Source organism: Molothrus ater, chromosome 18, assembly GCF_012460135.2.
Source record: "Molothrus ater isolate BHLD 08-10-18 breed brown headed cowbird chromosome 18, BPBGC_Mater_1.1, whole genome shotgun sequence".
Classification (NCBI taxonomy): Eukaryota; Metazoa; Chordata; class Aves; order Passeriformes; family Icteridae; genus Molothrus; species Molothrus ater.
The window spans coordinates 678,043-703,069 of NC_050495.2; the positions used below are offsets into that span (position 1 = coordinate 678,043).

Below are 25,027 nucleotides of genomic sequence, written 5' to 3' on the forward strand. Positions count from 1 at the left end.
TTGGTTGCTCTGACTCTTCACATTTTTCCTCTTGCACCAAAATAGACTATTTGTTTATTACAGCAGGAACTAATATTTTCCCTGTAGCCAGTTAAAAGAAATACATCCTCTTTGTGGCTTTGAAAATCCCTACAGGATTATGAATGAATACTTCAAGAGTGTATTATAAATTCAGACATGTCTATTGGGCTTTCAAGTATCACAGCGGGAGCTTCTTACTGAGGCAACCTGAGGGTAAAGGCTTTCCCACCTTTCCAAAGTGACTCCTCCCACAAAATTTTCTTGGGCTGAAGTTAAAAAAACCACCACCCTACCTAGTTCAGCTTCTTAGAGCTGCTCCATTCTAAGCAGAAGTGAATATAGATATAATTTAGTACAATCACACCCCCAGACGTGCCTCTGGAGCCTGCTTGCTCTTCCTCAGCACCATGCACACTCTTTAATGCAGGTTGTGGCTCGAAACCAATGCAGTTTCCACGTGAAAGCCTGAGCAGGCTGGGTGAGGAGCTGGTTTAGCATCCCGTGCTGTCCTGGATGAGCTCTGAGCACCTGCCATTATCTCCCCCGATTCCAGCTGGCAGCTCCCGGGGCTGTGGCAGGAGCACAGAGTGGGATTAGACACAGCCCATTTCTGCATCCCCTGCTGCGAGTGCTGAACCAGCAACTTTGCCATGTTTTGATCAGATGCACTCAGCGCTGACACATAAATCAGGGACAGTGCTAAAGGGAGCGGGGAGGAATCAGCAACAAAGAGGCAAAATCAAGGGCAACTTGGAAGGGAAGAATGGGACTAAAGAGAGTTTTAAAAGCACATGGCTTTGAATCTATATGTACTTACTTCTAAGGAAGATGAGGGGTGTTGCTGCTTTCAAAAGAATTCACTTTTTTCAGGCTTTTGAATGCACATCGCCCCCAGAAAAAACCTCCAGTGGGCTGAGCTACGAGATGAAAATGAGTTCTAGCTGGAAACTGAAGGGCAGTTGATAAGAAGTCCTGTCAGGCAGTCTTTGAAATTTAAGAACAACCTACAGCAAGTGGTGTAGGTGGTTCTTGTACCACTGTGCATGCTGCTGACTTAATGGCTCAGCAGATGTGCTCGGGTGCAGCTCCCTCAGACAGAGGGAAGGGCTCAGAGACACGAACACAGCGGCCTCACGGTGTCAGCTCAAAGGACAGGACCTTGCTGAGAAAAGGCCGAAGAGGATGGGGATCTCCCAAGGGTTCAGCTGATCTCTGGAGTGCCAGAGGACAGCAGCTGGCGCACGGTGCTGCAGGGCTGCGGCAATGGAGAAAGACCCGGGGCTGGCCACTGTTCCCAGGACACACCGGGCACAGAGCAGGAACACGGGGACACTGCTGCCACTGCTCCTGCCCAGTGCCCAGACACGGGGACACTGCTGCCACTGCTCCTGCCCAGTGCCCAGCTGGGCATTCCCAGCACTCGGCAGCACCTCTGAGGAAGTCGCAGCCATTAAGGAAATCGTCTTTCAAAGAAAGCTTTGGAGCAAGAGGAATGAAGGAAACCTCCTAACAAGACATGCCTGTTCCTGCATTATGCTGCCACGCCATTTGCCACGCTGCAATTACAGCTGAATCCGAGGGTCCGTAGAATTCTGGCTGTCTAAACTCTCACTTTAAAACATAAAATCCCTTGGGTGCAGAAAAAAACCTTCATATGACAATACACAGACACACACACTTCCAAATTCTTGCACGTGTACTCAATTTTAAACATGTACAGAATTCTCTCAAGTCTCTTGAAGTACTAATTAAATATTAAATAAATAATGTACACAGGCACTTTTGCAGGACAGTGGTCTGAGACACAGCACTCCTCAATCACTGCAGAGCACAATCAAGCACTTCTCAGAGCAATTTGAGGCTGAACTTTGGGAAGGTGTAAGACCTGCAAATCAATGACACGAGTCTATGTGATTTAAAATCAGCACAACAAATGACAAGAAAACCCTGCAATTTCATCCAAGCTTGACTAGAAGGCGAAAGCCTACTCTTAGTTATTCCATTTTGCAGTGAACTTCTTGGTCTGAGTCCAAGATTTCCACATTTCCAGTGATAAAACTGAAGACCAGTTTTGTCTGATGCTCTCTGTCTGGCTTATTAAACCTGCTAATTTGTATTTATAACTATAAATATAGAGATCATAACCCAGGTCGAGCACTTTCTAAAATTCCCTGGTGTAGACTCACACAGCACAATATAACCCCTAGTTTTAGTTGGCAGAAACAAGGATGGAAGCAATAAGATCTTAAGCACTTGAAAAAACAAGATTGTTATCTCGGTTTTTCAATGCTATTAGGAGAAAAGTAGCCAGCAATATGTAGGTCATCGTCAGTAGCTGCTTTGGTAGCCTGTGAACAATTTAAAGGAAGGAAGAGGTTTCCCTTTGTGGTTGAATAAGTTACTCTATATCCATGAAGGAGCTGTGGCTCACCCCAGAGGGAGCAGCATTATCAGCAAATGAATGAACAGGGCATTCTGTGTTATGCCAGGAGCACTGTCTTTGAAAACAAGGGAGACAAGGAGAGTGGATTCAGTGTGGCTTTTATTTTCCTGTCTGCCATTGTAACGGAGCTCCTCCATTAACTCATTCTTGTCAGGCTGAATTGAAAGTGACACTTAATAACTTGCACAGCATCTGCTCCCACTCCTGCAGCAGCCACGGGGCCCTGTGGGCAGAGCTGGTGGGTGGGAGAGGCTGGAACTGGCCCTGCTGAAGCACTCGGGACAGCTGGGGGCAAGCAAGGGTGTGCTGGGGCCACCCTGCTCCTCTTCAGGTCCCCTGGAATCTCCAGGTCCCACCGATGCACTGGTGAAAATCTGCTGGGTATAAACACTCTGCTTCAGCTGAGTTCCCAGAGCTTCATTCCTCACCGACAGCACCCACTCACTTCCCCGGGCTGCACTGGGGCTGCTTCCCAGCAGAGCAGGGCTGGAGCTGAGCTGGAGGAGAAGCAAATGCTGATATTTGACAGGCGTGCACAATGACTGAGCCAGGAGTGCAGCAGCCACTGCCAGGGGAGCCCCAGGCAGCCCGGGCAGGGTGGCCGTGCCAGGCAGTGACCAGCTGGGCACTGGGGCCACTCTGCCACCCTGGGCAGGGCTGGGCTGGGCTGGCAGCTCTGGATGCTCCTGCCATCCCCTGGCCACTCCAGACTGCCACTCTGTGCCTGCTGTGCGGCACGGGATGGCACGGGATGGCACGGGATGGCACGGGATGGCACGGGACATGTCACAGCAGCTGCCATGCTCTCCTTGCACTCCTGCAGCCCAGAGCCACCCCCAGCTCTGCTTGGATGAGCTGAGCTCTGCCTGAGCAAACCAAACTGCACCACGCAAACACTTGCACTGGGGCTCTCCCCGGAGCCCTCCTGTGCCCAGGTGCCAGCAGCAGGGCCAGGGCTGATCCCTGGGTGCCCAGGTGCCAGCAGCAGGGCCAGGGCTGATCCCTGGGTGCCCAGGTGCCAGCAGCAGGGCCTGGGCGGATCCCTGGGTGCCCAGGTGCCAGCAGCAGGGCCAGGGCTGATCTCAGCTCCCTGGGTGAGCAGGTGCCAGCAGCAGGGCCAGGGCTGATCCCTGGGTGCCCAGGTGCCAGCAGCAGGGCCAGGGCTGCTCCCTGGCTGAGCTCCCTCTCGGTCCCTGCCTGAGGGGCTCTGTCACAGCCCTCAGCCCCATGGGTCAGGCTGTGTTTGCTCCCACCATCACACCTCTGTAACTCACACAGCAGAGGCTGCTGCTGCTGCCAGATGCTGTTTTGTGCTGCCCTCAGTGAGCAGGACAGCAGGTTTTGGTGCACTCACTTTGCTCCCTCTGCCAGGCAGGACAAGCTCTGCCTTCCATCTCCCCGAATGCCAGTGAACACTTCTGTCTGCAGCACTGCCACAGTGCTGGCACAGCACTGCCACACTGATGCTCTCACAAACCTTTGGCTGAGGCTTCTCATGCTATCCTGGTGCCATTTTTTGTGCTGTGGCTCATCCTCACCTGTGCCCTTTTCTGAGTGGAGTACAAGGAAGAAAACCCTCAAAAGTGGGACATATTTTCCCAGTGATAATCTTGTTTCCCTTTCCTTCCTTTTCCATCCCTCCTCTTATTTCACTGGGTTCTTTTGCAGTGGCCTAGATTTAGCATCCTTTTACAGCTGATTCTTGTGGCTGCAAAGCCCTGCTAATATCACATTGTACTAGTCAGAAAAAATTATTTAGGGCAGGGAGAGTCTTTTTGGTCTGTGTTAGCACACAGATGTCTTGAGACAGAACTGAAACTCAGAGGTGCTGCTACAATGTGAATGGTAGCAGGAGATTAAACATATTTATATCCATATCCCTGTATAGATAGCTGGAATGTGAAGGGAAACTGTTTCTTTACTCCCTTTATTTCTGATCCATAATCACCCTACTCGCTTTTATTTTTTCAGACATCACCTATTTCTTCACCTTCCCTTCTACAACCCTTTCCTCAGCCTTTCTACACCCTTAAATTCTTACTGCTGAGTTATTGGAGTATTGTTCACAGCTACTGCCTGTAGCAGAAGTACCAATGGTAATGATCCACTTGAAACAATTCTTAAAATCATTAGTGAAAAACTCTGATGCCCCAAAGCAGCCCAAAGAGGGCAATTCTCAAACATGGCAGCACAAGGCCATGCATGCATCTGCATTTCTGCTCCACCAGCCCAGCAGAAGAGGTTCCTGCTTTCCCTTGCAGCAGCCACAATTCCTGTGTTCATCACAGATCACCATCTGTGCCCTTCTGCTGATTCAGTGTTTGCATGGCTGTGCTCTCCACCAGACCTTGCAGCAATTTTGAAAGCAAAACCAATGAAAAACAAACCTTGCTTGTACCTTTTTTTCCCCTCAGTTGCTATTTTTAAACCAGAAAATGTCACAGTTCTGCTCTGGGACACAATCAAAATAAAGCAGTGATTCAGAGGAAAATAATAAAGGGGCCAAGAATAAGGGAATGAGAATTTCTGCAATCTGCTCTAACAGGACACAGAACCACAGGGTAACAGGGTGTGGAGGCCAAAAAAAAAAAAAAGAAAAAAAGAAAAAAAGCTTTGTTTGAAGAACTTGCAAGTGACTCAAGAGCTGCAGTTCCCTTCCCTCAGTGCAGGGACTGTATCATCAAAGGGCTGTTTGCATGCACAGCATTCAACAAACCAGCTTGAGAGTCTCAGGAATTTAGATAGCATCCTCTTCTGGGCTTTGAATGGGCCTGCTGGATGTGATCCTGAGCTCTGCTCCTGGTGAGCTCGAGATCCTTTCTCTGTTAGAGCAGCCTAAGTGTGAGCCTGAGTGCCTGTGTCAGGATGGATGATCTCAGCTCCTTGAGTGGCCTCCATTGTATGGGCTGATTGCATCGATTCTGTCCTGACACAGGAGCCCTGTGCAGCACTAACAAAACCAGAAGAAATAAGCACAAATATTCATCATTCCTGGCCTGGGGAGGGTTGCAGGGGACCTGTGTGAAAATGCTGAGCAGCAATGCAGAGGGGCTGGAAAGAGGCATTTGTCTGCACTGGTATCACTTCTCTGTGCTCATGATTTTGGACAAAGGAGCATTGAATCCTCAGAGCTTGAATATCTGAACACATCTGATCTGTGCCTGAAGTGGGGGCACAGGATGGGTGCTCAGCACTTTCAGAATGCTCTCAAGGAGAGAATTATTCTGTCCCCGTTCCAGAGTGTGATCAGAAAACCTCAGATAATCCCCCTGGGGACTCAGGCTGTACCAGAGGGGGTCAGTCCTGAATCACTTTCCAAGTTCTTTGCAGTGTTACAAGGAGAAAACCCTTTAAAGCCCTGGTCTCAGAAGGGCCCTGCGCTTTTCTCCCCCTGCTGCATGTGTGAAATCCATGTTTGTGCACACGGCTTTGGCAGGGTATCCCACCCGTAAGGTTCATCGTGTGTACCTTGCTGACCCTTACCAGAGGCATCTAGGAAACAGATTAATCAAAGCCATTTAAAGTGGTGGTTGCCAGCAAGGATCAGCAGCCCGTTAAGCACCCAGAACATCCAAACAGGCACTTGGAGCCTCTGCCATGTCCCGTGTGACTCCATCCCAATCTCATGGCTCAAAGGCAGCCCAGGAAGTGCCCTGCTCCCTGCACACACTGCAGGAATGGCACAGCTCCTGCCACAAACAAACCTGCTCTGCCTGGGAACAGCTGGAGCTGCCCAGAAGTGAGGCTGAGCAGTTCACAGGTCCTGCTGTGGTAACGCCAGGATTTGCTGACTTTTTCTGATTGGAACTCAGAGGCTGAACCAGTGAGGTATCTTTGCATTAATAACCTCATTTTAACTATAGGGAAAAAATGAAGTGAAGTTGGAAGTCACATGTGCTAAGCCAGGCAGTAAAAGAAGCAGTTCTTACCTATAGGAGTTGAGAAAGGGCTTGTTTCAACAGAGCTTGACTCAGAGCCTTCCAGTGCGCATCTGTGGCTCCCCAAAGGCAGGAGAAGTTTCCTCTGAATTGTCTCCTTGAATTGTTTTCTGCTCCCAGTGAATCACTGGCTCTCCCTTGCCTATGGAGCTCCTTATTTGGGGTGCTTATCCTGCCACCTTGGAGGCTGCACTGAGCACTCTCTGTCCAATTTTATACCTTGATAAATAAATTGCACCTGACTGTTCGTGCAGATCTGGGTAAGTAAACAAAATATCTTTCCTCTGCTGAAGAGGTTTGGCTGTGCAATCAGAAGTAATTCAGTACCTGTTTAGCCTCAGTGCTGGCTAACAAAAGGCAGATTCCACGCCCTCATGGAAGAAAGATCAAAGCCTTTTTTGGCATTAATGAATGTTAAGCAAAAACCCCAAATATTTAATCAAGAGGGAGCAAAACCTTAAGACTCACACAGCTGTGAGCATTTTTACAGGTTTTTGTAGTTCATATTTGAATCATATCGAAGGGTTTGTTTCCCTATACATGAGCAGGATTAAAGTCCCATGGCAAAGGGTGGGATTTTCAAAGTGTTTTTAAAACTCACAGATTCAAATGGGGCCCAGGGTGGGACAATAGGGGAACAGCTATTAGAGGCTGTCACTTCTGAAAAAGCATTTAATGTGATGGAGTGTGGCTATGACTCAGAAACACAACGAATACTTTAGAGGGAGCCAGAAAGGAAAGGATGCACCTGACTGGTTTTGTAAAGCTGGGTACAAGTGATACAATAATTCTTTCACAACCAAAGGGCAGTCAGCTGATATCCTGAACCTGAAGATTTGATTGCCCAGCTTAAAAAACACAATGCACTTGTCACACAGTCACCCTGAACAATTATAATGATGCATTATTTTCACTGCAGTTGTGCTCATGAGCCTTGGTGATGGATCAGAACCCACTTAGCAGTGACCCAGCACATAAGAAACCCTGGGGGTTCTCTGCCCAGGGAATTTATGGAAGAAGATGGGCAGGAAAACCACAAGAAAGCTGGCCACTGACACTGGCCCTCACACAAGAGGCAATCCCACTCCCCCAGGTGTCCAACTAACCCTGCTTTTGTACAGACAGCAGGGCACAACAGAGGCTTTCAGGGTATGACAGGGATTACAATGCAATCACTTAGGAGATGTCTCAGAGATGCTCCACCTGCTCACAGAGGCAATGCAAACAAAGCCAAAAGGGCTTAGCTGGAAAATAATAATTAAGTGATAAAGGTGCCATCCAAAGGAGCAGCTGTGGATATGACACCCAGCTGGTGAGTGAAGGGTGTGGGTAGCACAATCCACAGAGAGCTGGGGAGTGTTTGGAGTGGTGCAGAGGGGGCACCTTGCAAAGGGAGGACAAAGCACACGGTGCCACAACACCATCCAGGCCAGACAGGGGGAGATGTTCCCTGCAGGAACAAACTGCATGAGCAAACTGAGATAAGGTGGAATCCGCTGGTGTGGCACAAAGAGGTTCTACCTACCCAGACATACCATGAGGAACCTGCAGTTTACCCATGACAGGGCAGAAAAGAAGGATTGTAGCTGTGCTCTGTGAGCAGAAGGGGAAGCCATCACATGCAACTTGGATGTGATGGTCCGTGGAGGAAGAACAAGGCAAAAATAAAATTCAGGTTGTTCACCCAAAGGTTGGTAAGGATGAAAGAAAAAGAAGAAGTAACAAAGTTTCTAGGCAATCATCAGAAAGCAATGTGGACATTGCAACTTGGATATGAGGGGACCTTCCTTTGTAAGAGCTAAAAAGAAAAACCAACTGAAAAATTAACATTCTGGTTAAAGAAAGAAAAGATGGAAATGGAGCCAGGTGATGATTTCTGTCACCCAGCTTTAGCAAAGCAGAGCTGCATCTTCCTGTCCATCACAGGACAATTATTGATGCTGATGCAAAATCATTAATTGCAAAAGAACCTTCCATCTGCTGATGAGATGCAGTAACACAGGGCTGTGACTGAAGGCAGAGCCTTGCACTGAGCTTTAATTACAGCAGTGATGCACCAAGGGGAGACAATCATCCTGCTCACCTCTCTCAGCCCCAGCTGCATGGAGGACTGGCAGTTAAAAACCCATTCTTCATTTAACTGTGCAACTGATGCATTCAATGTGGAAATCAGTGAGCTAGGGGGAGAAAAAAGCAGAAGATTCTGTGCAATTTGTGTCTACTTTCAAAGTAAACCACATGAGAAATTCATTTAAATGTTTTGGAGTGAAATGTTCAGGTGATGAAATAGGGGAATCTCCTACAAAGCCCATGAAGCTTTTCACCAGTTGAATATGCTTTACTGTTCTCTTTACCGTTCTCTTTTTTTTTCCTCAATACAGTTGAAACCCAGTATTATTCATGTGGGCTGCATAATGCCCCATTAATTGAGAAATCACCTGGCAAATGAAATATTAATGTAGATAAAACCAACAAAAAATTACCTGCTAGAAAAATCTTGTTTAACAAATACTTGTGTGAAGTGCTCAGCTTCTTAGAACATAGATGATGTTGAGAATTTTTATTATTCATTATGAAGAATGATGAAAAGAAGAGATATTGCTCTCTTAATCCATCAAAGCCCAAAAGAAATCTATGTTTTACAGAAAAGGAATAGAAAAACATAAGTTATATTCCCTAGAATGAGGTCAATGTTCATTCTTGGAGGCCCAGAAAATGCACTTTGAAGCACAAAATGATGGGTGGGAAATGAAGCCCATTGGGGAGAGCTGTAAATCCTAAACCACCAGGTGAAAAACCCACCTCAAGGTCCTGTCCTGAGCCATGGTCTCTTCCTCACCCTCACTGAACTGGTTTCATTTTACCTCTTCTTTGGCTTCAGGATGGAAAACACCCTCTGCTTCTGCCAGCACCCCCACTCAGCACAGCTGGCCCCGGGTCCCTCACTGCAAACATGCCCAGCTCCTTTGGGTTTGCTCACCTTGCATGATGCACTTGGGGCCTGCCCTTTATCCTCCCTGCGTGGTCAGCTGGTAACAGATCAGAATATTGATTAGAGCTGGTGCTGATTAATTCAGTCATTATGTACAGAGCAGTCATTACTGGGAGGAAAGGCAGCAGAAGGTGGGAGGCTCTCTGAGCCACCATGGAAAGGCAGCACAGAAGCAGTGAGGGGGTGAAGGAAACCCAAGCTTGGGTGGAGCAGAAGGAGGGGAAGGGTGTGAGCTGAGATGATGCTGAAGCTGCAGGCAAGGGTGGCACATCCTGCACAGTTATTACAGTGCTTTAATTACCCCTCATGACTGACATTGCTCCAGCACTGCTGCCGTGGGTGGGGTGACGGGTGCAGAGGGGCATCGCTGCCCTCCTGCCCTTGTGCAATTCCATCTCAGCAATAACTGGCAAATCCTGGTGCGTCCAAAGCTGTGCTCTATCCCAAAGCTGTGCTGCATCCCAAAGCTGTGCTGTATCCCAAAGCTGTGCTGTATCCAAAGCTGTGCTGCATCCCAAAGCTGTGCTGCATCCCAAAGCTGTGCTCTATCCCAAAGCTGTGCTGCATCCCAAAGCTGTGCTGTATCCAAAGCTGTGCTCTATCCCAAAGCTGTGCTGCATCCCAAAGCTGTGCTGTATCCAAAGCTGTGGTGTATCCCAAAGCTGTGGTGTATCCAAAGCTGTGCTCTATCCCAAAGCTGTGCTGTATCCAAAGCTGTGCTGTATCCAAAGCTGTGCTCTATCCCAAACCTGTGCTGCATCCCAAAGCTGTGCTGTATCCAAAGCTGTGCTCTATCCCAAAGCTGTGCTCTATCCCAAAGCTGTGCTGTATCCAAAGCTGTGCTGTATCCAAAGCTGTGCTGTATCCAAAGCTGTGCTGTATCCAAAGCTGTGCTCTATCCCAAAGCTGTGCTCTATCCCAAAGCTGTGCTACATCCCAAAGCTGTGCTGTATCCAAAGCTGTGCTGTATCCAAAGCTGTGCTCTATCCAAATCTGTGGTGTATCCAAATCTGTGGTGTATCCAAAGCTGTGGCGTATCCAAAGCTGTGCTGTATCCAAAGCTGTGCTCTATCCCAAATCTGTGCTCTATCTGTCTATCCCAAAGCTGTGCTCCATCCCAGGCTGTGGTGTATCCCAAAGCTGTGCTCTATCCCAGGCTGTGGTCTATCCCAAAGCTGTGCTCCATCCCAAGCTGTGGTGTATCCCAAAGCTGTGCTCCATCCCAAGCTGTGCTCTATCCCAGAGCTGTGCTTTATCTACACCTTCCTGCCCCACCAGCTGGGAACAGTTCTCCCCACCCTGGTGCCTTTCAGGTCACCGTCTGTGACAAACCCCATGTTAACAAACCCCATGGTTTGAGGGGATCAGATATTACACTAACAGGAACCATATCGAGGTCTAGGGTAGCAGACTCAAACCCATGGAATTGTGAGCATTTATTTTAGTTACTGATCCGTGGTTCTGTTCTGCACCAGAGTGCCACAATGCATTTTAAGGGATTACTGTACTGACACTTTCACTGTACTCAGTTTCTTTTCCATCAGAGGTCTGGGATACACCACTAACACATTAATCATGTGTCGCTCGTCCCACGGGAACACACAAAACAAATAGAAAGCAGCCATTCCTTTCCTAACACCAACAGCTCTAATTAACATGGGGATTTGTTTTGCTGGTTGCTTTTGTTGTCTTCAAACATTACTTCTGTAAATTATCAAAATGAAAAGGAGAGATCTCCCTCCTTAAAAAAACCCAAAAACAACACCACAAAAATCCAAAACCCACCTGACTACACAGGTTCTTGAAGTGCTGCTTGTACATTTAAAGCACAAGTCTAAAAGATTAAGCCTGCCTTGATATATGATTTACTGGCTTGAAATATCAACATGCTCAATATTCACATGGTGAGAGTTTTATGCATTGCCAGATTGTGATGATAGGAAAGGATACTTCACCATTTACATTTACGACACTACTCACAGACTACAACTATTTGAGTCCTGTGTGGTTTTGAATAGATAAAATGAGAAAACAAGCCATGAAGCCCTCACTGCAGTGACCCAGGGTTACTGTGAGGCTGTGGTGTGAATTGTACACTTCTACATCAGTCACAAGCAGATTCTGTACTTGTTAAAATCAGCTGCAAAGCAGGCACTAGTGCTTCAAAAAGACTACTTTAGGGAAAATAGATAAGAGTGGAGCCCCTGCAGCTTCGGGTTTGGTTTTGGTCTGGTTGTTTAAACGTTGTGGAAGGAAGAGGTCTCATTTACTGAAAAGTTGCCTTTTGGTGCGTGCATGGAACAAGAGGTTGAGCTCCAGAGCAGGCAGGTCCTCTCTGTCAGTGCCAGAAACAATCGCACATTTCAAAGGAACCTCCTGCAAGGCCAAGGAGCTTTTTGTTATGTAAACGAGCCCAACTTGTTTGTTTTGGTTGCTGTTTTTAAATGCCAAGTTGTAGATATGTCTGCAGTGTTAAACACATCAAACAGGGGAGCAGAACATCAGTCTCCTGCATCCCGAGTTCTGCTGCAGACACGGAGAGTTTGCTTAGGGCTGCATTTCAAACAGCAGCTCTTTGATGCTCGAAACGGGGCCGAGGAGCCCCAGCAGCACAGGGAGGTGGGAACAGCAACAGAGGGGGGTCCCTTGTAGGACAGGGCCATTGACAGGGCTGCCAAACCCAGACCTGAGCTTCTGCCTCCAGGGTCACTTCCCACTGGTCCCAAAACACAGACAAACCCCAAAACTGTCACTGCCACCACTGGTATTTAAACCCTCCCTGCTCCTGGGAGCCAGTCCGTGTGAAGCTGAATTTGGAAGTTAAAAAAAGGAGTAAAGGATGTGCCTCCTTCTGCCTTAAACTTGGTTTTATCATATCCTGCAAATGAAGGCCTTTGAGGAGTTTTCAAAACTGATCAAAGAGCTATGCAATACACCCCTTCACCGTCCAGACTCTGTGGGCTCTAAGGGTGGAATTGTCAAAGAAATATGCAGAAGAACCTGTTGCCCCAGATAAGTTAATTAACAAAACCAGTAATGGCTGGAATTCTGAATTTGATTATTCTTCAGACCTTCTCTTGCCACTGCACTGTGATTTGTTTCAAAAACCATACATTGGTAACTTCAGTTTACCGAAAGTTGTCACACTGTGATACTCTTCTAATTGTGTGAGATATGTGCATAGAGCTACACAATGATTCCACTCCAAATACTGATGCAGTTACCCAGGATAACCAGGGAAGCGTGGAATCAAAACCCTGAATGCCTTTCTGTGTCTGTGAGAGCAGGGGATCAGAGCAGTGCAACGGAACCCAAACTCCTGGGCACCAGATTAGATTAATGGGCAAAAATAAATAGTTGAGTTTGTGCATCTCTAGCCTCAGAACTTAAACAATGCCAACTCCCTTGAGGCATTTTCTCCTTCCTCCTCTCCTGTGGCTCTGTTCTCAGGATCTTTAGCCTGTTTACTGCCTGTGCTCAGTTTTCCTTCTCCTCTCTTTTCTGGAGGAGCTCACAGATTGCAGTTTTGCCTCCCTCCATACAGACACAGTCAGTGTTTACTTTCTTGTGAAACTCGCTATCAAAGACAACCCTACAGCACTCAGGACTCAGAAGTCTCTTTCCCACAGTTCTCCTTGTTAGATATGCAAAGGAGGTCCTTGAAGAGCTATTACAGAGTGTGAAAAGAAACGTAAAATTTGGTGCACTCTTGATGTTCCTATCTCAGCACACAACTGCTCCCTACAGCACAAGAGCTGCAGCACAGGAGCCTCTGTTTGGTCAGAGACCTCCCAAATTCCGAGCAGCACAGTTTGCACTGTCCCTGGCTGATGGGGGGCACTCACTGCACTTGGGAATTCCTATTTGTGTGTTTCAGTGAAGATTTCAACATCTCAAGAGCAGCTCCAGAGTAGCTAAGCTGAAAGTCAGCTGAAGCCCAGCTGAAACACCCTTCCTAATGAAATCAACTGGATGATTCTTTGCTTGTGACTGATCTGCTGGTCTGCTCCATGGCCCCTGGAATGCAGAGCTCAGCTCTGGATGGCTTCACATAAAGATGTAAAAGAGACAGGGGAAAGAGCAAGCCACGTTTCAGAGAGCTCCCAAAAATCCCTGAGCTGGGAATGAAAATCCCAAATCCTCAGCACAAGGGCTGTTCCATAAACTGGCTGCACCTCTTTCTTGTCTGGAATTGCTGTGAGGACACACAATGGTGCTACTGCACCCTGCTCATGGGGCTGCATCATCCTGCAACTCAGCTGCAGAATTGCTGACAGGGAAATGGCTAAAAGCACCTAAAAGGATTTGTGTGCACAAAACAATCTAGAGTGATACTTGATCTTCCAAATCCCACAATTCAGATTTATTTGGTGCAGTGTTCTGACCTTAAACTTGCCTATACACCATGCCTATACTTGATTAAATAGCATTTTTTACCTGGTTTCAAATTGAATCCATTAATTCCAAAATAAAAAGTGTATGTAGACATGTAGCTTGGTTTTTATTCTCTCCTAGTTGTCAAAGAATAACTTATAAAAATATTACTAACATGTCTTATGTCAAACAAGAAAGGCTTATTGAAGAAACAAAAAAGGCTGCTTTAAGATTGTTGCAAAAGGATGAGAAGTCTAAGGGAACTGTCATATCTCATTGTTAAAATCAGGATCCTGAAGAACAAGGTTCTTTAATGTAATTTTAAAAAGAAAAAAAGATTACATGATTAAAACCACCCCCAACACCTGCAGTAATTAAAGGTGTTAAACCCCAACAGAAATCTGTTCTTTAAAAATCCATTTGCAAGACAAAATGTTGTCAATATCAAACAAAAATATTTTGACCACTAAAATCTGAAAAGGAAGAAATGGCGTAACTGAAAGAGTGTCAAAGGTCCAGATGTCAATGCCATGACTCTCATGTTATCAAACTAGTGCAGTGACCAGGGCCAGGTCTGGAATTTGTTTCTAGAGCACAGGGAGTCACAGTCGCTGTCGTTGTGATGCAGCTGTCAGAGCAGCGCTGCTGGAGCTGGGAGCAGCTCAGGAGATGAGGAGCCAGGCTGAGGGCAGCTGCAATGCTCCTGCCGGGGCAGCTGGGTCTAGCTGGGAAAAGCCAACTCTGAGGCACACAAAGCTCTCCTCAGGCTCAGAGCTTCGGAGTCAAAGGTGGGGGGTGTTTTCCCCCTGTGTTATCAACTGGTCAATGTTCTTTGTCCCTTTCCTGTTTTTCACTTCACACAGACATTAGTCTCAGATAAAGAAGCTATAAAATAACAAATATACAAGACAGAAGCAAACAATGTCTCTGTTCCACAAAAGAGTATTTTCAAGTTTAAGGCACCTGCTCAGAACTGGCAGTCCCTTCTTGACAGTCTCCTGTGTTCATCAGCACCTTTGGTAGCCCAGAACTTTGAATCTCTGCTTCTTTCCACAGTCTTTACCCAAAAAAGAAAGATAAAACACAAGTTTTGAAATCTCTTTTCGTTTGTGTGGAACAAAAAAAGCTCAAAGCAGCGGCAGGTCCTGGCCAGTAGCACAGAGAGCTGTGTGTGGGCAGATTAGAGACTGAGGGAGGCATCACTCGAGAGGAGGGGAAGGGGAGCAGGCTCATGCAGATGATGAAAGCCTGCTCAGCACCGGGGGAGAGGGGAAGGGGGACGGAGGTGCCGCTCAGGGAGGGGAGGAGGAGCGAGGGGCACTGCACACCCAGCTCCTCGTTAGCTCTGTGCCTGCTGCAGCTCTGAGCCCCTGAGAGAGGCACAGGCAGAGCAAGGATGGGAACTGGCTGGAGAGTCTCTGGGGAGCTGCCTCACCAGCAGGAAATGCAGATTTATTAATACTGAGCATCTTGCAAGAGCTATGTGTTCTCAAAAAGCCAAAATATGCTAAAAGAAAATACAAAAATAAGCCTTCATTCCAACATTATCGACATCCAGTATTTCTGAATTTCATTTTGAAGGGACAGGTGCTTTTGCAACATACTGGGCTTTGTCCATTCTAACACAGCAGCACATTTTGAAAATATAACTGAATTTGTTTTGTTCACTGATACCTTTTCCTATATCATGAATTTATGTCACATCAGGACTTTCAAAAGATGCTCTGAGGTGGGAAAAACAAAATCAAAATAACGACTTTTCCTGTAGGTCATGCCTTCCCTGAGATAGGAAGTTTGATTCAAAGCCTACACTGAATTTAGCTGGACACCCATTGACTTCAGCAGAGCAGATCTGTGAGAAGATCTTGAAGAATGGAAGGAAAAAACTAGTGACAACAAACTGAAGGAATTCCTCTTTAAACAATGCCCTACAAACACACACAAGGGTTGCCCCGTCCTGCCTTTGATGTACAGCTCCCCAAAGCTTCAGCTTTGCACCACAGGAAAGGCAGAGCTGGCCCCAGGAGCCACATCTGTTCTCAGAGCACTGGGACTGCCTGATCCCACCCTGCTGCCTGGCCAGGAATTCACATCTGCCCGTCCCAAATCCTGCTCCACAACCGGCAGTGACCATGGGCACTCATCTGGGATTTGTACAGCCCCTGGTGGATCAAAGCCCTCTTGTGCTGCTTCTGGAAATATCCATTCCACTTCCCACGCAGGACTTAAAGCTGTTTGAGCAGTATTTACTGCTGAAATGGGATCTACCAAAGCAGGACCTGTTTGTTTCGCTGAGCTGATCCTGTGTTTCTGCTGGATAAACGTGTGAAGGTACAGCAGGCCAGAGAACAGACACGGAACAGATCCAAGGGCAGCATGTACCATTGTCTGGACCAAAAAAACATGGAAACCAGGTTAATATTAGCACTCAGACTGATTGGAACTTGTGGCTTCCTGAAAATAAAGCTCCTGTAATGGGGATGCTGATACCTCCTGACCTGTTACAGCACAAACACTGCCACTGAAGTACAGTTCAGAGGCAGCTCCATCAAGGAGTGTTTTGTAAATGAATAATGACTTTGCTTAAAGCTAATCAACATCAAGTGTGTTAAAAAAGATGAAATAGTGCTGGAAGGCAGTGGGAGGTAGAGGAGCCTCAAAGTGCAAACAGGTGCTGATCTCCCTTCAGGGGGGATTGAGTGGCACAGACCTTACAGGGCTGTCACTTCTGATCAAAGCAAGCTCCAAGACCACATAATCACCATCACCCACCTTTTAAAGGATGCCCTGATTTATCATCTGTCACTGTTAATAACTTGGTTACTCTGTCTGCAATACTTAAAAACATTACACGAGGATAACGTTTCAATTTTTTTTTTAAGAAATGTGAAAATGTTTTAAACTGAAACACACTGGAGCTCGTCCATCTGTTGCTGGAGACCACCTGCCATCACAAGGCCACCTGAGCAGGAATGTGCCACCAGTGCAGAGCCATCCCCTGGCAGGCAGGGGTGCTCAGGGCTGGGGAGCAGGGTGTGTGTCAGACACGGCTGTTCCCGGGCTGCTCCTGCTCTCTGCAGCCAGGGATGACAGCCAGATGTGAATAATGGCTGCATAATAACAGACACATGAAATGCTGTTTGGGCAGAGCCTGATAAGGGATCTGAACATTCCTGGGCTGAGCCCCTCACATCCTCTCAGCCGCGGTGCCTGCACTCTACAGCTCCGAGTGTCCCAACATGTCAGGTCTAAACCTGCAAATGCTCAGCTTAATTGTTTTTCTGGTTATGAGAAGCATCAGCATTGCACTGAGAAACAAGAGTTTTACCATCTTAATTAGAAGTTTGTGGGGTTTTGCCCTGAATCCCATTTTCCCCCGCTGATCTCATACTCTTGCCTCATTAATCTCTCCCCAGTAAATCACACTGTTGTACCAAGCTACCTTTGCCAGAAAAAGGAACTTTCTGCCTTTCCTCTGCCTGCTCACAAGCCTGTGGCAAACATCTGGTTCTTGAATTGGTGTATGCACACACCAACAGAATGCATTTCTTTTATAACTTTTATCTGATAAATGCCACTGGACATTTCTTCCTCAACAAGTTTCCCATGGAGTGACTGGATTGTTAAAATAACCACATGCAGACACTTTTCCTAAAAGTCTGAGATAAGCAAATACCTATTGGCCCTTGGCAGTAAAGAAAAATTCTATAAAATTCAACAAATAAAAATTCAAACACGATTTCACTAAAAGATAAAATTACTGTGAAAAATAAAGAAGTTTAATATTTTTGAGATGTTGCCTTAATGACTTTTAGTATTATTATCATGTAACTAATATGCAGCCTTCTAAGACAAGAATACAAATTTGTGTTGATTATTAATAACTGTATTAAATTAATTGTTTTGAAAATAAGTAAATCACTTTCCTTTAACAGGAATAAGCTTCCAATTCCTTAAATAGCAACTTCAGTATTAAACTGTTAAGACTGTTAGGAGCTATGGGACAGCAAGAAGTGCAATTTCTGAATGAATTAATTCTTAAGATGCCATCAAAGCCAATCATTACATTCTGCTGCATTTACAGTGCACTAGTCCTGATGTAAAGGATCACCATCATTATGTACTTGAGGAATCTCATTTGCTTACCAGTAACCTCCCTAAATAACTCCTGAATAACTGCAAGAATAAATAAAATCTGAACACTTGGTTTACAGTTTAGCAAGGATCTATTTGTTACACAATGCCTCCAGCCAAGCACCATTTGTCATTCTCAGAGGAAAAGGTGCAGCTCTGCCCTGGTGGCAATGAAGGGCCCGAGCTGACAATTGAACAAACTCAGAATGGCAGCAGGAGCTCAGCCACAGCTCAACATCTATCTGCACTTCTTTCTCTTCAGAATCCTGACAGCAGGCTGTAGGAATTCATCATCAACAATGAAGCAAATAATATTCTGTGGCCCACAGAAGAGTGAGGTGTTTATTGCAGTGACTGATGCAGGCTGGAGAGAAGCCTGGGACATTCCCTGAACAAACCTGTCCTGCTGAAGCCAGCACTGGCCTTGTCAGGTGTGAACTCCCTCAGGTGACACACACCTGAAGGCTTCCTGCAACACACAGGTGATTTCAAAACTCTGTATTTCTCAGGATCTAGTGCCATTGCTCTAGCTGGAGCGTACACAGCTGCATGGGCATTAATTCAGTAGTTTCACAAGTGGATTTGTTTAGTGCAATGTCCTACTTTGGCTGCAGCACAGTGTCCTCTGATAGGATTAACTTCCAGGCCATCTCAAAGCCCTGTGTCAAACAGTGGCACAAAAGAGAAAAAAGATCTTTTCTCTTCCTCAAAAGATGAATTCTGTATCAAAACTGCTTTATCTATGTGCACTTTAGACATGAAGATTATTGATAATAGCTGCAAGATCATTTCTGCCACTCAAGTTCCTCATCACTGCTGGGAACACTTCAAATGAGTACAAAAAGGCAAGAATTTATCTGTCACACTGCACAGATAAGTTGAAAAACCAAACCACTACTAAAGAACCTTTTGTGGGCAAATTCCCAGCCACAACATGACTGTCACAAGGATCCCCACTCTCCCATTAAGATCTGTTCTCTCTGTGATGAGATCCCAGACAAAGGGATCTTTTCTGGAGCAGCTGGGTGAGAAAGGGAGGTTCTACCCCTGCTTCACCAGCTGATCACCCAGCCTGGCATCACCCGGAAAACCGCAGGGAAAACTTCAGCCTCACACTACAACACACGCCACTAAAAACTTCTTGAAAATGTCTTCACAGTCTGAGCTTCAGCAGGTAACTTCCCTCAAGCAGCATTCAAATCCTGCATTTGTATGTCCCGGTGTCCCCTAAGTCCTTCCACAGATGGCGATACTTCCAGCGGTGTTGGAAAGGGGGCAATCCCCGCAGGGTAGGGACTGAGCTGTGTTCCAGCTGGGTGAGGTGAGGCAGCGATCTTTAACATGCTGAACGTAGCCTATGCAAATTTTAAAGGGCTGTTAAGCGAGGATCACTGCTGTAATCTCAGCGCTTTGTAAACACGCTCCTGCTCTACGCGCTGCAGCTTTTTACAGCACTAAAGCCCAGTCTGTTTTCTCAGTTGCAGAGGCTCACAGAAACATGCACCTTCAAAATCCATTTATTTCATTCCACCTTGCAATTTCTTTCGAGTAAATTACTGTTCTCTCTATTTATACTTGCAGGCAAGTATAACAACAATTATTATATTCAAAGTGTGCTTTTACCAAATGATCCAGGAAACAAGTTTATTAACTGCAAAGCACATCAGAGAAAGTTTAGAACACACAAAATTATCAAACTAAAGAACATATTTTATTTTTAATAAAATAGTGGAGCATGAAAAATAATTGTATATTACAAATATATACAGCAGAGAACTGTGCACCCCCAGCACAGTAAAGAGCATCACTCTATACAAAGCTTCCCTTTGCAGAATCTAGTGCTTCTTGATCTATTCATAGTGAGAATTTGTTTAACAATAGAAAGAGTCAATAAGCCCTTTGGGTCTCTTTGAATTGATCCCCCCCTTTTTTTTTGCACAAATCAGTCCAAACGTGTATAACATTGGCTTGATTTCCATTAAAAAGCCACAAAATGTAACACTAAAGGGTTTCTGAGGACTAGACCTCTTAGTTCTTTTGTTAAGAGATTTCTTTTGTTGTCTTTATGTACAGCAAAATACTTGTTTCTCTTTTCATGTCATGGTAAGAAAAAAAAATGTATTGCACATTATTCTTATTCACAAAGTTTGTGTCTGGTGCAGGAAGTTTCTCTTTTGGTGAAAGAATATTGGTGAGCATTATAGATCGAGCCTATTTTTAGGCACTCGAAGCCCAGTGGGCTGAGAGGAGCTGAGAAGGGTTTAAGGTTAGCACGGAGGTTGTTTTCCCAGAGAGCATCCTCGCCCAGGATAGGCCTCCTCCTTCCCTGCAGGGACAATGCTCACTTGGGCACTTCTAAAATCAAAGCACTGCTCCCTAAAACTTGGCTATACCTTGTTACTCAGAGAGCTGGAGAAAATCCAGCCCAGCTACATGAAGAAGTTAAATAAGTGTTGGTTGTTGTGTTTGGTTTTGTTTTTATGTTGCTGTTTTGTTTTTAATCTGAGGGATGGATGTGATTCTTAACTACAAATTAGTAACAGAACAGACTGTTTTAATTCACAATATTTCTTTCACATAAAACCTTTCCATGAGTACATTTACCTTCAGTTTTTCACCAGGTCCTGAATTCAGCATGATACATTTTTGTGCCTTGAGATATTAAAATGTTCTGACAAAAAAAGCACCATTCATTTTTAAATTTCTGACTGCTACTGTGGACATTTGTAAGTCTGTGAGGTGAGATACAGTCTTTTCTAAAACCTGGTCACACACAGGTGGGCGGCTGTAATGTTGATTCATATTTTGCAAGGTGAGTTTTCTGTGGATGTTGAGGTTTTTTGTAGATCCCACTACTCGTAATAACACTTGCGGGTTTTCTCCTACTTCTCTTCTTCAATCTCCGACTACAAACATTTTGCCAGGATTGAAGAGTCTTGGAAGTCCAGATCCACATGCCACTAGTAATGCCCACAACTAACAACATAAAAATTTTGACCATAAAAATTTCTACTGCTGGGATAGAGTTATTCATCATGCAGTCTAAATTTTTAGTCTGATTGTTCATCTTGCATTTCTGTTGAGTTGCCACAATTTTCCAGTAATCCATGTTCAATCTCTCATAAAAATAGCAAGCTATCACGCAAGTTGCAGGCACTGTATACAAGACTGAGAAGACACCAATCCTGACCATAAGCTTCTCCAACTTGTCGGTGTTTTCTCCACCTGTTTTCATCACCCTCCTGATATGAAAAAGGGCCACGAAGCCAGAAAGAATAAAAGAAGTGCCAATGATTAGATAACAAGCCAAAGGAATGAGCACAAAGCCCGTCAAGGCGTTCACATCCATGCTGCCAACATAGCAGAGCCCTGTCAGCTCGTCCCCAGCCACCCTCCTCATCACCAGGATCATGATGGTCTTCACAGCCGGGATGGCCCAGGCTGCCAGGTGGAAGTAGCTGCTGTTGGCTTCGATTGCCTCGTGCCCCCACTTCTTCCCAGCCGCCAGAAACCAAGTCAGGGTCAGGATCACCCACCACAAGGAGCTGGCCATGCCAAAGTAATAGAGAACCAGGAACACAATGGTGCAGCCGGTGCTCTCCAGCCCCTCCTGGATGACATAGAGCTGGCCGCTGTCCCTGTCACAGGCAATGCTTTCAGCACCTGAGAAGAGGCGGATGATGTACCCCACCGAGTAGACGCAGTAGCACATGGACAGGAAGATAATGGGCCTCTCGGGGTACTTGAAACGCTGAGGATCTATGAGAAAAGTGAGCACAGTGAAAGCGCTGGAGAAGAAGCACAGAATGGACCAGATGGCAATCCAAATGACAGCAAACTGTTTGTCATCCCGGCTCCAGTAGACATCAACCCCCGGCGTGCAGAGCGGCGCGCAGGAAGCGCTCTTTTCCACATGGTGGAACTTGCCGGGGTTTTCGCAGGACGCTCTGCTCAGGCTGTCCTTGTGCTGCTGCAGATCGTGGCCGCTGCTGGGTCGCTGGGGACGAAACATGGGTGGCAGCATGCTGGAGCCCCTGGGCGGCTCATCCGACCCGTTGTTGGGGGCTTCCATGCACAGGTAATTGGGGTCGTTCTTTTTGGGCAGCTTGCTGCAGTCCAAGGAGTCCGGCCACTTAAAATTGAACTGCTCCATGATCGGGGAGCACTTCAGCCTCGCCTGCTCGCACATCACCCTGCAGGCTGGGATCGGGGTGGAAACCTGCTCCGTGCACATCGGGGCGTAGAGGGAGCACAGGAAAAATTTCAGATGGCTGTGGCACCCGTACTCCACCAAGGGGGCAAACTCGTGCAGCTGAATGGCAGCTTCCCTTTGGTTTTCGTGCCCCATCAGGTTGGGCATCCTCGTCATGTTGTAGCCGATATCCTTGCACATGGGGATCTCTATGGGCTGGCAGCGGCCGTCGCCGGGCCGCTCGATGTCCATGGAGCTGATGGCCGCGCAGCAGCCGCTGAGCCAGCAGAGCAGCAGCGCGGTGCTGCCGGCCGCCGGCCCCATCGTGGCGGCTGCGGGGCGGCCGGAGCGCGGGCCGGGGGCCGCGGGGCTCAGAGCAGCGGCCGGCCGGGCCCTGCCCGCCGCAGCATCGGCCCCGAGCGCGGCGGGGCCGCGGCGCCGGCGGAGCGGGGCAGCATCGCCCGGGCCGCCGCGGCCCCGCGGGGAGCGCCCGGGCGGCGGCCGGCGGAAGGGAAAGCGCCCCCGCTCCGCAGAAGCGCCCAACTTACTGCGGGCAGCGCGGCAACTTTCCGCTCGCCGGGCTTCCACTTTCGCGATCCGCCTGCCCGCCTCCCTTTGCTCCGCTCCTTCCTGCGGCCCGCCGCCGCCGCCCGGCCGAGCGACGTCCGCGCAGTTCGGTGCGGGCACGGCCGGGCGATCACCGCGTCCCCTCGCACATGTCCCGGGCGGCTCTGCTGCCGCCGCTGTCTCCGGGGATTCTCCGCTCCTCCGACGGGTCGCGGCTCCTCGCTCTCTTGCCGAGAGGTGGAGATTGGTTTATCCGAGCGCGGAATAAAGGAGGAGGAGGGGGAGGAAATATCTAAGCCATTGAAGAGGGGGGCCTGAGAAATCCCCCCCTGCTCGCCGCCCTCTGGTCCCGGTTTGCAATAGGTCGGCTCCGCCGCGCCGTGCCGAGCGGGGCTGGAGTGTGCGTGGTGTCTGTGCCGGCTCCGCTCCCCCGCCTCGCTGCTCCTGCGGCCGCGGCAGCTGGGGCTTGGGGGAGGCTCAATCCGAGGGGAAAATAAAGTAAAAAAAAAAAAAAAAAAAAAAAGCTAAACCCAAGAAGAAGAAAAAAAACCTGTGCAGGATCCGCCTCGCATACGACATCCACTTTGCATGAGAAAGGTGAAGCTGACACGGTGATTACTTTCCAATCACTCGGAACGCCTTGAAACCTCCTTAAGGACCCCTACAGGTTCTCCTTGATCGGCACAGATTAGAAAAAGCCCCATTTGTTTCTCTCTCCTTCTCTCTTTCCTTCCTTTCTGCTTTCCCTCCCGTTGCCCTCTGTTGAAAGTTTAACAAGATCTTTTCTGTAGAAGGCGTCAGCCTGCCCTCCCTCGCTCAGGTAGGAAGCCAGGGAGAGCGAAGGCTTCAGACTTCGTGTCTCCTAATAAGAGGGTTGAAGGTGGTGCCTCCTTGACTGCCTTTATTGGAGGGGGGGCAAAGCTTTAGCAGGGAGGATGTGGGGAGGAGGATGCATTTTATGGCGAGTGCTATAAACTCTTCGCTGCCAGGGTCATAAAATATGGTTGCTTTCAGCCTGGAGACTCAGCTTTTTTCAAATGTCGTGCTTTGTCTCGAATTCCTAAGTGAACAGGACAGGCAGGATTGCTGGAAAAGTACCTGATTATGGTTTTAATCACAGTATGGCATCACTCGAAAAGTAGCTTGCTTTTTTTTTTTTTTTTTCTTTTTTCCCCTTTCCTTAAATAAGAAATGCTAAAAGGACAGGAGACATACCCTTGGGGAAGTTACTTCATCCACTATAGAAAAGATACTTTCAGATTTTTGGAGACGGGAATCGTTCTAAAGTGAGTTGCGTTTACTCTTAAAGTTAAGCTTTGAGATTTATTTTGCTTATTGGTCTCTCCGAGCTAGAGAAGGAGGAAGTTAAATCCCCAGCCAAACTCCAGCTCGCAGTTTTACAGACGGAAAGGAGCACAGTGAGCAGAAGTCAAAGATTAGCTCTGCTCAGCTCCCCCTTCCCCGCCCCCCCTGCCCCCTTTGAGCTCGGTTTTAGCGAACATATTAATGAAGAAGGGAAATCTCTCTTTCATTTCATTCATGCTCACCCACACAAACCGGGCTCCTCTCCATCAGTGCCTGTTTCTTATCGAAAAGAACACGGATTCTCCTGGAAACTCCCAAATCCCGCAGGGTCAGAGTTAATACCCCAGCAGCTCTAGAAAGGAAACCCTTGGCTTCCTCACTTGTGATAAGGGTGAAATGGATCCAAGCAAGGACAACAAACCGGGGCTAATGTTTGTCTCTGAAAGCCCCGAAGATGTGGCCAGCTCTTGCCAAGGACTAAAAGCCATCACAAAAATGTGCCCTGAGAAGCGAGGCCCTTTCTGTGGCTTTTCAGGGCACCGGCGAGATGAGGGTTAGAAAGTACCGCTCTGAGGGACCGGCCTTTCCTCGGGCACTCGCAGATTCCTCGGGGAATGCTTCAAAAGCAGGCAGGGCTATGAGCAGAAAAAGAGCTTTATTTATTTTAGTGTGTCTGTGTGAGAGAGAGAGAGAGGGTGTGCTGGGGCATTTCCATTCTTCATTAATCTAAGCCTGTTTTCTTAGTATTTGTATTCATCCTGATTCCTCTTCTAGAGAGCTCAGCTGGGGGTAGCAGGGATGTGTGGGGAAAGCTTTTTCAAGGGACAAGTAAATTCTGCTTTAAAAAGTAGAATTTAAATAATAATAAAAAAGTAGAATTTAAATAATGCATAACAGGCACATATTCAATGTTTGTTTTATCCAACTGGATTGTTTGGGAGCTTGTTTTTCTTTCTTTTTTTTCCCCAACAAGTATTTTTGTAGAGCATATTCTATCAGCACTGACATTAACGTAATCTAGAAAAAACACATGATATAAAACATGGCCTTTTTTCTTCTGT

The 25,027-nt window shown here is 47.1% G+C and overlaps 1 protein-coding gene across 1 annotated transcript; it reads right to left on the reverse strand.

The window, feature by feature from the left end:
• Positions 1–19,529: 19,529 nt before the first annotated feature.
• Positions 19,530–22,418, reverse strand: FZD10 (frizzled class receptor 10). Its single transcript, XM_036393291.2, has one exon. The coding sequence runs from the start codon at positions 22,416–22,418 to the stop codon at positions 20,670–20,672; it is 1,749 nt and encodes a 582-aa protein (XP_036249184.1). The 3' UTR covers positions 19,530–20,669.
• Between the last annotated feature and the right edge of the window lie 2,609 nt (positions 22,419–25,027).